The sequence below is a fragment of the Culex quinquefasciatus genome, chromosome 3, assembly GCF_015732765.1.
Source record: "Culex quinquefasciatus strain JHB chromosome 3, VPISU_Cqui_1.0_pri_paternal, whole genome shotgun sequence".
Taxonomy (NCBI): domain Eukaryota; kingdom Metazoa; phylum Arthropoda; class Insecta; order Diptera; family Culicidae; genus Culex; species Culex quinquefasciatus.
The window spans coordinates 198361009-198373879 of record NC_051863.1 but is presented as its reverse complement, the minus strand read 5'-3'; the positions used below and the strand labels follow the sequence as shown (position 1 = coordinate 198373879).

Below are 12871 nucleotides of genomic sequence, written 5' to 3'. Positions count from 1 at the left end.
GAGAACAAACAATTGAACTCCCACTTGGGAACTCCCCTTAGTGTTCCCAGAACTTCAACTTCCCCAAAGTTTCACCCTCGGTTCAGAAGACACAATGTGCTCATCTTTATTGTTTTGTACTTTTATACTTGCTTCCTCGTAAAGTCACCGCAAACTCGGGCGAAAAAAAAAACTCATACCGGGAAATGGTTGGCTCACCTTTGCCAGCAGAAAGTTCGTTGTTTTGCGCCGCGGTAACATTCGTAATCTGCGATATAAAGTGAGAAGAAAGAAACCTCACATAATCAAGATGTGTGGGTGCTGCTGCTCGCGTGCGGTGGAACTTTTCTTTTATTTATCTGGAAAAGTTGCGGGAGAGGGCAAAGATTCCTTTTTTTTTTGCTAGAGAAACAATGTTTCGCTGAAGATAAAGTGAAGGTGCGGGGCGACAAAGAATTGTGGAGGAAACAACACTCATTTTGCGTTCGGAGAATTGTTTATCAGATATAGCGTTGGCATTTGTTCCTCGGCGAGTTCTTGGAACTTAGTGAGTATTGTAGAATATGAAGTAAGACGCAATAAAAGAGAACCACACTCATAATCTTGGTCTGCTCAATTTGTGGAAGATTTCAATCTAGCAATTCAACAAAAACAGCTTTACAACCCTGGTATGGTTGATAATAACAAGAAATTGATTTCTCCATCGATGCTGAACAATCTTCCCCAATCAATCTCGATCGCCTGACTGCACTTGACAAACAATTTCAAATTGGAATTACTTTGCAGAATGGAACAGGAACCAAACACTCCAACTGCAGAATCACCAACCCAGTACAAGACCGAAGAATATTCAATCTACAAAGACGCAACCTATTTGCAATGCTCTCCGGAAATCAATTGAAGACTCTTCAAGAAAGCCGGCAGCGCCGCTCTTCCAACCTATTTGCCAACGGGAAGAAAGCGCATTGTTTCACTTCACCATTCGTCAAACACGGAGAAGGAGGAGGAGGAAAGCCCATTGGAAATCGACTATTTGATTACATTGTGCTCGGTAAATCCCTGCTTCCCGGGACCGGTCACGTTCCGTCGTGCGTCCCAATCGTGGTTCCGGAACTGGCCAAACAACAATCACTACAGTCGAATTTGCATCCTGCTCGTGTATAGCCTCGCAGTAGACCGTTGGAAAGCAGGAGCAAAGAATCAAACGGTTCTTCTTAGTCCTGAGAAATTAAACCTTTTGGTGCTGTTTACCTGGAAATTGAAGGGGAGATTTGTTTTTTAATTTTTTATTTTTTTGGTATCTTGTTAATCTTGTTTAATAAAAAAAATTTGATCGCACTGCAAAATTACCATTTTGCCTTCAATTTTTACATTCCCTGGTTTTCGCCACTTTCATATGCACCAGCAAATAAAGTGTTACGGTAAGTGCAAACAGTAATGTTTGATTTCTACAAAGCATTTTTTTAAACACTTGTTGGATGTATAACTTTTCTTCTGAGCAGTTATCTCAGCCGTCGGTCATTAATTTTTTTTTTTATATATTTTTTAATCCGACAGAAACATTTTTGGTGCCTTCGGTATGCCCAAAGAAGCCATTTTTCATCATTAGTTTGTCCATTTAATTTTCCATAGAAATTTGGCAACTGCCCATACAACAATGATGTATGAAAATTCAAAAATCTGTATCTTTTGAAGGAATTTTTTGATCGATTTGGTGTCTTCAGCAAAGTTGTAGGTATGGATACGGACTACACTGGAAAAAATGATACACGGAATAAAAAATTTGGTGATTTTTTATTTAAATTTTTGTCTCTAAAACTTGATTAGAAAAAAAACACTATTTTTATTTTTTTTCATTTTCTGATACCGTAAAACGGGGTGACTTTGATAGCCGGGGTGACTTTGATAGGTTTGTGATTTTTCCGCAAAACGAAGAGTACAATTAAAATACGAATGGAATGGTTCAGAAACATACTGACCGTTGTAGAGAAGTGTTCAAAGTACCTCATGAAGAACTTTTCATAAATTTTTGAAAAGTTTATAAAGTTAGTTAACTATAGTTAAGAAAATGTGGATATAAGTCATTATTTTAAACTTCTCAAAGTGTCATGATTTTCTCAATGAACATGATTTTTAATCGGAAAACGGAATGCATTTTCGAATTCTCTGGACAATTTTCTACTAGGAGAAGGTTAAATAAGTTTGTAAATAATAAAAAATATGTGTTTTTGAAACACAATTAAAAAAAAATCTCCAAATTTATAGGCAAATTCAGTTGAACAAATTTCATGTAAAATGTGAAAACTTGTGATTCGTGCTTCGAATTCAGTATAAAATGCAATATAAATCGATAATTTTATAAACAAAACTATTTTTAACAAATTTCAGGCAAAATTCCGACTTTTTAACAATTTTACCTAAAATTTATATGTATTTTGTTAAAATGCTTATAAACTTAGTTAACTTAATATAAGCATTGATTTTTTTTCTTACAAACTATATCAGCTACTTTAGTGATGGTACATTTAACGTACAAATAAAGTTTGAACATCTTAAAAATGATTTTAACAAGAAAAACTATGACTATCAAAGTCACCCCGGAATTAAAACCAAGAATTTTTAACGTAACTATTTTTCTAAACACTATTGAAAAAACTTTTTTTCCAAAATAGTGCACGGACTTTGTGTGGCCTACCCCAGTACATGTTTTAAAAATAATAATCTTGAGAAAAACCTTACCTGTTGGAAAATATTCTAAAAACAAATTGAAATCCTATCAAAGTCACCCTGGTTTACGGTATGTTTAAGAGGACATCAAATGCCAACTTTTCAGAAATTTCCAGGTTGTGCAAAAAATCATTGACCGAGTTATGATTTTTTTTTTAATCAATACTGATTTTTCAAAACATCGAAATATCGGTCGCAAAAATTTTTCAACTTCATTTTTCGATGTAGAATCAAATTTGCAATCAAAAAGTACCTAAGTGAAATTTTGATAAAGTGCATCTTTTTCAAATTAAATTAATTTTTGGGTGACTTTTTTGAAAATGGTCGCAGTTTTTCATTTTTAAAAATGTGTGCACATGTATGCCCAATTTTGAAAAAAAAAAATTTTTTTTAAATCTGAGAAAATTCTCTATATTTTTGTGAAATTTTCTGATTTTTCAAAAATTATTTTTAAAATTTTTAAATCAAGACAAACATTTAAAAAGGGCCAATCATTCAATATTCTCCCTTTTCAAATGTAAGTCTAAATTTCAAAAAAAAATCGAACAGATCGGAAAATTTCATGATTGTTTCATATTTTACCATTGAAAATCGGACCATTAGATACTGAGATATCGACATTAGAAAATGGTGGGTTGTTTGGGCGAGACTTAAAAAAATCACGTTTTTAAACCTTTGCATGGCAATGTCTCAGCAACTAAGGGTCGTATCAACAAAGTTCAAAAAAAGCAAAGTATGAAGAATTTTCTTAGCTTTTCAAAAAAAATGTTTTTCATAGGTGGGCAAACATGTTCACTTATTTAAAAAATGAAAAACTGCGAATATTTTTAAAAATTCACCTAAAAATATATTTAATTTGAAAACGGTGTACTTTTTAAAAATTTTTCATCGAAAAAAGAAGTGGAAAATTTTTTTCGACCAATATTTCGATTTTTTCAAAAAATCAGTATTGATTAAAAAAAATCATAACTCGGTCAAAGATTTTTTGCACAACTTGGAAAATACTCAAATTTGGCATTTGATGTCCTCTAAAACATCAAAAAATAAAAATAGTGCTTTTTGCAAATCAAGTTTTAGTGGCAAAAAGTCAAATGAAAAATCACCAATTTTTTTCCGTTTATCATTTTTTTCCAGTGTAGTCCGTATCCATACCTACAACTTTGCCGAAGACACAAAATCGATCAAAAAATTCCTTCAAAAGATACAGGTTTTTGAATTTTCATGCATCATTTTTGTATGGACAGCTGCCAATTACAAATATTTGTATGGAACATTATATGGACAAACTAACGATACAAAATGGCTTCTTTGGGCAAACCGAAGGCAACAGAAAAGTTTCAGTCAGACTGAAAAATACTAACATTAAAATTGAAGAAAACATACCATTTTCGTAAAGAATTGCTCTACTGTTAAGGTTCACAAACGATTCTTATTCCTCCAAAACCACTATTTGCCTTTCAATCTGTTTGGTTTAATGAAAAAAGGGCATATATTACAAGCAACTGAGTCAAAACCATTCAGTATTCAAATTTTGACAAATTCTGAGCCATTTCACATAAGCTAAATACATCTTTTCATCCAGAACTGGGAATCTGTATACAAGAGAATGCTCTTGATAAATCCATGCTCCATATTTCTTTTATTTTTATTTTTTTGCTGGATTGTTTTACACCCAGAACTGGGCATCGGCATACGAGAGGATAAACAGCAAGGTTTGGTTCTAAGAACGGGAGGAGAGGATAAATCCCGAAATTGTCGAGAGAACTTTACTCATGGATACATTATCTAAAAAGTTCACCCTTCAAAAAAAAAGTGTCGATACCGAGACTCAAATCAAGACCATCGGCTCGTTGAATCGTGTCTTTGCCGTATCGGCTACCATGGTTTGGTGACCAAGTGGTGGACATTTGTCCATACAAGCTACTCAATGGGATGAACTGTTTCAATGAACGAATGAACACGATTTGTTGTTGTTGTAAGCGCGAGAGTACTCTTGCCAAAGAGTACCTTCCTCTCGGTTTTTTTTTTCGAAAGGATTATCCGCTTGATCGTTAACTGTGGATGTACGAGTTTGTTTGTTGGTTTGTTTTTTTTTCACAAATTTATGATGATTTTCATTTATTTAATGTAATGATTTCTTTTTTTATAAATAAACTGATAAAATTAGTTAAATTTTTGTTTTAAGCCTATTTTAGTTTGCATGAAAATTCTATGCACACTTGTGACACTTTAACATTATTCGCTGTAACTTTCAATTGGTGTAACCAAATTAGTTGAAACTGGATTGCCTCAAAAAGTTTTACTCCATCAATCATTGTTTTGAAAATATTTCCCATCAAACTTTAAAAATCGATTTTCTCGAAAAGTACTAAATGGTCGTTGTCACATGATAGCACACAAAAGACGTAATTAATTTTACTGAGGATTCAAAAAAAATAAATAACAATCATATTCTTAAATTCATTTTTCCTCCTCACTTCTTGATACCTGGAATGTACTCCTCTGTTATGTTCGACTCTCAAATTCCCTCGAGCGCAATGTTGATGCTGATCAAAGCACCACTTCGCAAAATCGATGAACAAATTGGGTAACGTCGTCTTTTATTTACATCTTCCGCGCGCTCCCTCACCTTCCACCAACTTCTTGCCAAGTTTCCCGTGGGGAATTTTCCTCGCCGCCGAAACCTCGCACTAAAGCTTCGCCAGAATGTGCCGTATTGCAACGAGAGCGTGTCTGCTGGTAACAAGCTCCTTCCCACACACAAAGGTACTTATCTTAATCCCTGCTGCTTCTGCCGGTACTGATGCCGCTTCTGTTTCTGTTGCCGATGCTGAAGCATTTCATCAATAATAAATATACGGCGAGTCGAGTCTCCGCCAAAGACACGCGAAGAACATCAGTGCTGTTTGAAACAAACAAGGGCTCCGCCTCGTTGGATTCTGGATGAGGCATTCAATCATTTCTCAAAAGCTCCATTACATTCCGGTTTATGCTCCGGTCGTGGCTCGGGCTTTCTCCATCTCATTTTGCCACCGGTGCCTGCCGGGAAGATGCACTGGAGACAGACAACTGGGTGGGACGGACAGATGGCGAGATTCTGCGGCTGGAGAGGTCTGGTCGTGTACGGTTGGAATGTTTCTTGAGGATCTCTGCAAACGGAAACGCAATCGTTCTGCTACAAGTGCTCTGCCAATCAAAGATGGTTTGTTTCCAGGTTGAAATAAATCTTGGAATCGTATAGCTCTTCCATAATATTACAACAAGAAATTCTGAAGAATTTCAACGAAAATGCATCTTTCTGTTAAAAATTATGAGTTAATTTTAATTAATTAGTTCACTCTGACTCCAAAAACAATATGCATACAAAGTTTATGAATTAAGCTAACATTTGTAGACTCCAACTCCACAGCCCTCCTTCATATATCTGTACAAATCTCTCAACAGCTGCTTCCTTAAAGGTTATCGTTTCGAAAAGAAAAGCAAGACGGAATGTTATCAGTTGATATTGCAAACCAATTATTTCGATGGCGGGAAAAAAATATCCAGGATCTATATTTCGTTCGTTTCTTTTCCCAACCATATCAACGTCCAGAAGCAATAAAAATACGATATAAACAAGATTCGCCATGGTTTGGAGAGTCTGTCTCAACGATACACAAATACACTGGAACGAACACACAAATAGCCAGTAAAGCCAGTTTCGGAAAATGGAGCTTCAATTCCACTCAGCTTTTCCGACAGCCCAGTGAAATATGTGTATGCTTATCGATTTTGATAGTGAATATCTCTCTCTCTCTCTGTGAATGTGTGTCTCTGTGAGTGTGTACACACATCAGTATATCAGCTTTGGCTCTTTTTATTTGGATTCAATATTTACAAGCATTGTATCGACGGTTCTCCTTTTCTTATCCTTTTTTTTTTCTTTCTCCCTTTCGGAATCGTTTGCAGGATACTTCTGGCACATAACGGATTTACATTTCGACTCATACTACACCACCAAGGGGGATATTTTCCGAAGTAAGTATTTATAGCAGAGCTGAGCTTTGCTCTGCGCTTGTTTGCGCTTGCAGAGAGAGCTTTTCAAAGTGAAGGTTATATTGGAAAAGTGATTTCTGCTGCTCAAGTCGTACTAATCCGATACCAACAGGAAAAAGGAGGGGGAGGATTGTATGGGCTGTGCGCCATTAGTCATAATCTGTGTGATGGTATGCTGCACTTGATTGGTACTGGACTTGACAGTTCCGTCCGGTGGCAGAAGTGGAGCAGCAAATGATATTACACTTGAATGCACTGACCGTTACAGATATATTGGAATTCTGGCTGGCAAAAGATGTGGCTTCTTGGTTATTTTCCAAATAAAAAGGACATTTTAATGATTTTTAAAATGGATTAGACAACACAGCTCAATAATTCGAAGCTAAGAATTTAGCACCCTGAAGTCGGTCTAATTTGATTTTCTAACATTATCTAAAAGCTTAAATTTGAGATATAAAAGCTATCGATTAATTCTAATAAACTAAGCTCCTACATGAAATAATTCCATGAAAAATAGCCACAATAAAGGCATTTCTTTGTTGAGCTGATTCCATACCATTTTTATCCATAGTTTGAGCTATTTTTTTTACCGAAAATGAACTTTAATTTAAATTTGTCGATTGGATCAACTTCAGTAGCTCAATCATAACAGATGAAAAGTTATCGAACTAAATATAGCTGTTTAATTTCAATATAACTTACAAAAAATGGATGACAATGTTTTGAAAAACTACATTTTGTTTCAGCTCTTGTACAATTGAAAACAAATAAATATAAGTGTTTTTATTCTATTGCTCTAATCATGAATCACTTTAACCTGACCTGATGAGTCTGATATTTTAACATTTATTTTTATGACTTAAATTGGCTCTTTTGAAATGTTACTCTTGATTCAAAAAAAAATAAATATTTTTTTCGGAAAGATCGGAAAATTTAATGAATGTTTTTTATTTTAACATTGAAAATCGGACCATTAGTTGCTGAGAATCCGGCATAAGGAAATGGTGGGTTGTTTTGGTGAGACGTAGAAAACATCAGTTGTCCTGTTTTTAAATCTTTGCATGGTGATATTGCAGCACCCTAGGAACATTTTAAGTTTTTAGCTTGTTTAGGTCGTATGAGGATTTTCAGAACCTTGATAAAACCTGTTAGTTTGAAAATGTAACTAGGGCAAGGAAGTGTAGTATCAACAAAGTTTAAACAAGCAAAATAAAGAGAATTTCTCAGCATTTCAAAAATATTTTTTCAAGGGTAGGCAAACTTGGGCACTAATTTAAAAAATGAGTAACTGCGACTATTTGAAAAAAAAGTTACCTAAAAATGGCTGTAACTTGAACACGAAGCACTTTATCAAAATAACACTGGAGTACTTTTTGATTGCAAATTCGATTTTAAATAGAAAAATGAAGCTAAAAATTTTAAAAGACCAATATTTCGATTTCTTGAAAAAAAAATCAGTAGTGATTAAAAAATTCAAAAAATTTGATGTCCCCTACAACACATAACAAAAATCGTTTTTTTTTCGTGTATATCAAGTTTATTGACGAAAAGCGAAATTAAAATCACCAAAAAAATTTTACTGGTATCATTTATTTTTTCAGTGTAGTCCATATTCATACCTTTAACTTTGCTGAAGACACCAAATCGATCAAAAAATTCCTTTAAAGATACAGATTTTTGAATTTGTCATGCATCTTTTATGTATGGACACCTGCAAAATTTGTATGAAAATTATATGCACAAACTAATGATGCAAAATGGCTGCTTTGGGCATACCAAATGCTCCAAAAAAGTTTCAGTCGAATTAAAAAATACAAAAAAAAAAAAATCGAATGACCGGAATCTCAGAGAATTGTTCTTTTAAAAAATCTTGGTGCTAAAAACTCAGGTTGGTATTACAAGAAATTTGCCCAAAAATCTGTCATAGTTATCAAAAATAATAAATAAATTATTTTTTCAGTGTGAAAGTAGCGTCCCGCGAACACCATCAATTCTATAATATAGCGACTTGTTACTTTTAACGGCACTAATTTTTCTAACAAATAAAGTTTTTAAGCTGAATCCATCTCTTCAAAGCCCTTTAGGATTTTTTATTAAAGCAGTAAATATTTTTTGACAAATTGCCAAAAATTTCGAATAAAAACCAATGAAAATAAATTGTTTTTGTCTAATCAAACTAATCGTTTTGTCTACTCCCCTCCGCCAGGCTGTTGGGAGAACGAGCACCACTCGGGCACGAGCAACACGAAACGGCCCGGCCCGTACGGTGACCACATGTGCGACAGCCCATGGAGTCTGCTCGAGTCGGCCACGCAAGCGATGAAATCCAAGCAAGGCGATAACGTCGAATTTGTCCTGTGGACCGGGTAAGTGAACTCGATCAAGTCAAAATCCCCAAAGTGTTCCGTTTCTCAGAATCTCCCCGTTATTGATTTCTTCTTTTTTTTTCTTTTGTTCGGTTCTGCTTCCAAAGCCCCTCGATGCCCGAATGTCGCCGGAAGTTGACAGATTTCCCAGAACACCATTTCCTCGGAATATATATTTTGTCTCAATATGCTTTTCGAGGGAAAAACAAAAAAAAAACGAACAGAGAAAATCTCACATCGAATAAATCAAATCATCGTTCCGCACACACAGGATGCCGACCTGGCTTTCCCCAGAAGTGGCGATACTCCGGATACACCGGATTGTTCCGCATTTTTTTCTCCCAATCTTGTGTTGCTCCCGGGGCTGTTGTGTTGTTTCGGGGGAGAACTGTCGACTACGGCTTCTTATGCGTCATCTAGCATTCTGAATATTTGATCACGTGGAATTACGTAATGTCGCCCCGAAGTACACGTTATGAATAATAAACACTTCTTGGCTGGAGGTGGTGGTGGTGGTGGAAGTCAGACACCTTTCTCGAACGCCTCCGGGGAAGCGTTTCCGTCGAATTGGTGGCAAGGTCCTGGAAGGCCTCTGGAAGTGTGACATTGTGTGAACTTCACCTACGGGGTTACATGTTTTGGGATTGCTGGGTGGAGATTTTCGCTCACTCTTGTTTAGAATATTTCAATGATCGTGATTGATTTCAAACATTAAAAGTACAATTTTATAGAAATAAGTGAATCTTTTTTTGTGGAATGTTGTTGATTTCAAAAATAAAATTGCGAAAAGTTTTCAATGACAAACCTGGTGTCCCACCCCTTAACCTTCGATTTTCACACAAAATGAAGATAAATTGTTTCGCCGCTGGAAATCCTCCGTTGGGTGTCTTCTCCCCCCTCTCGAGAACACTCAAGATTTACTACGGGCGACGATGGCTGCGGGTAAGAGTACAGAAGAAAGACGTCCTCGATGCCACCGGCAGCAGTCAGCGCAGTGGTAAAGGTGCGTACATAATATCTACCACACCGCAACAGCCACCACCTGCCCTGGCTGGAGAGGAAGACTTATGTACTGCCGGTGAAACCCGATATTGGGACATTTGTGCGCATTTAAATGGATAATTTCAGTACAAAAAACGAATTGTTTAGACTGGCACAAATAATGTTGGAGCATTTTTTTTTAAGGTTCAATAAACCATTTTTTCCATTTTATGCTTATTAAGTTTTTTTAAACCGCTTTGAGTAATAGGTGTTCATAATCACGAAAAAGGAAAAAAAACATATTTATCAAACGAGCCTGTTGTGACCGTCATTACGAAGCGACCGTCAGTAAACGCACACACGAAGTCGATACGAAAGAAGCCGAGCTCGACACTCAAGCAGCCGTCCAACACGTAGGCACATGCTCTTTTTCTTTTTCCCTCTCTTCTCTCTTTCTTGCAATGCCAAGTGTTCGAAATTTCGGTAGAATGTCAAACGAACGTGCTCGCATCGGATGAGAGAGATGGAGAGAGTCAAACGACCACGAGAGAGAGACTTTACGATGCGTTCATTCGTTTGTGTAAACTAGAGAAGAGCATTCAAGCAGAAATGTCAGACTGTTGGATGCAGGGTTGCCAGGTCCAAATTTCAAAAAATTGGCCAGGTACTGATAAAATATGGGAAAACCTTAAGATGAAATTTTTACAATTATGAAAAGAAGGGGAGGAGGATATGAACTAATTCAAAAGCTAGTAGATTTCTGGTGGTTAAATTAGTGTTCAAAAAAATAAATTAAATCAAAAAGTTTCATTAAAAATAAAAATTTGCAAAATTTCTCGAATTTCAATGCAACTCATTCATTTAAATAAAAAATATGTTCAAAATTCGCAGAAAATGAAAAATCTGTTAAAATCTGCCTCAAATAATAGTTAATTTTTATTCTGGCAGGCACATGAAAAATTTTGCATTCCCAGATATATCTGACAACCTGGTTGGATAGCATGGTTTTGGATATGAACAAGCAAATTAAAACTCCATGTCACAAGTAAGCGCAATTAAATTAAAAATCGTTCTGGTATCCAAGTATGGACAAAAAAAGCATCTGTTTCAAGGATTCTTGATAAATTATAATCAATCTTGAAATTTTTGCTTTGTACGACCCCATGATTTTAGTTGACATCCCAATTGACAATAAAAAATCAGGTTGAACCATTTCAATACATACTTTAGATCTATTCATCTGTTAAACCAATCAATATGTTTTCAAGCAATTCATATTCAATTTAGCTTAAAACCTCAGTTTCATAATGAAACTTGAACTTAAATTAACAATATAAAATAGTTACACTCTAAAAAACATTATTTGACTCTTCACACTACTATTTTTGAGAAATCTGATTTTTAATATGTTTTAGATGACAAAAATTACATCTTTTGAGCTGTAGCACAAGTTGGTTAAAAATTATTTGGCAGTGTTGCCAATTGTTTGGCAATTTAACATATTTTTGTGAAAAACGTGGAAATATGCATTTTTTAAAATTTAATATATGGTGTGCCCCTTATTTTCATCTCAGAGTTTTTTTTTTCAAGAAGATCAGACAATTTTCTGTTATTTTTTGCATTTAACAAAATCTAAATAAAATAAAAAAATCCTTGAGTTTTTTTGTATTGTGTTCCGATCAACGATACCAAAATTCAAAATTAACAAAAAATCTAAAAATGCTCTTTATAATTAAAATTCAAAAGATGTATTTAAATTATAAATATAAAAAAATATTGTAATTTAAAAATATATAACGAAATAAAATGTACTTTAAATAGTTTCCACATTTTTTTTTAATTTGAAATTTCAGCCCTTTGAAAAATTTTGCCCTTTGATTGTTTGAGACGTTTTCAAGGAGGATGAAACAAAAACTTAAAATATATTGTTGGAATGGCTGAGGGCCGTTGCAAATATTTTTCAAACTTTATGTCGCCCCCCCCCCCCCTCCCTCCTCACCCCCTTTAAAGTTGGTTCGAAAAATCAGGGGGCAAACAAATATATTTTGTTAAAACTGGAAAAAAAAATTAAAGAAAATAGAAAGCTAATCAACTCAAACAATCAAGCTCGTTACACAAATATTTTAAATTTTAATTAAATAACAATGCTCAGCACCAAAAAAAAAAACTCGCAAAAAATAAATTTTCGGCAATATTTAGAAATTTTGGAAATTTATGATTGCAAAACAACTGGAAAGGTGCATAATGCTTTTCAAAAGACTTTTTTAATTCAAATGTTGAAACCGTTGCCCCCCCCCCCCCCTCACACTCCTGTCCTTACTTAAAAAAGGAATATTTGTCTTTTGTTTGTAAATATATTACGACGAATATTTATTGAATTTTCGTAAAGTCATCAGGGATGACATTGGGTCATACAAAAATACTGTAATTTGATGATCCAATCTTCAATGCTTTCAACATTTGAAGAAAATTTAGATATGGTCAAGCTTGGTTATGACCTCTAAAGATAAAAAAATTAAACAAGAAATAATTTTTGGTTTCTAGAACATGGAAACGATTTCAAAATTGATGTTAAATTATATTTGGTTCCAAATTTGTTTATCCCTCTACAACCCAACCCCGCCTTTAGACGGGCTTCGAATTAAAAAAATCGCCAAAAATCATTTTTTCAAATAATTGATGGTCTTTAAAAAGCATTGGAAAGAGGAACTCTTAAAATTTTAGAAAATTTAAGAGTTGGAATTTTTACTTGTTTTATGTGACTTTGCAAATGTTTTTTTTAA

General features: G+C 34.6%; 1 protein-coding gene across 4 annotated transcripts in view; it reads left to right on the top strand.

Moving 5' to 3' along the window:
- The window catches only part of LOC6031086 (acid sphingomyelinase-like phosphodiesterase 3a), a 129594-nt gene that overhangs the window by 64893 nt on the left and 51830 nt on the right, over positions 1-12871 (top strand). For all 4 annotated transcript variants that reach the window (XM_038262463.1, XM_038262462.1, XM_038262461.1 and 1 more), the window contains exons 3-4: positions 6655-6723; positions 8948-9107. In XM_038262463.1, coding sequence (XP_038118391.1) covers positions 6655-6723; positions 8948-9107 — 229 coding nt within the window. The remainder of the gene's footprint in view (positions 1-6654; positions 6724-8947; positions 9108-12871) is intronic.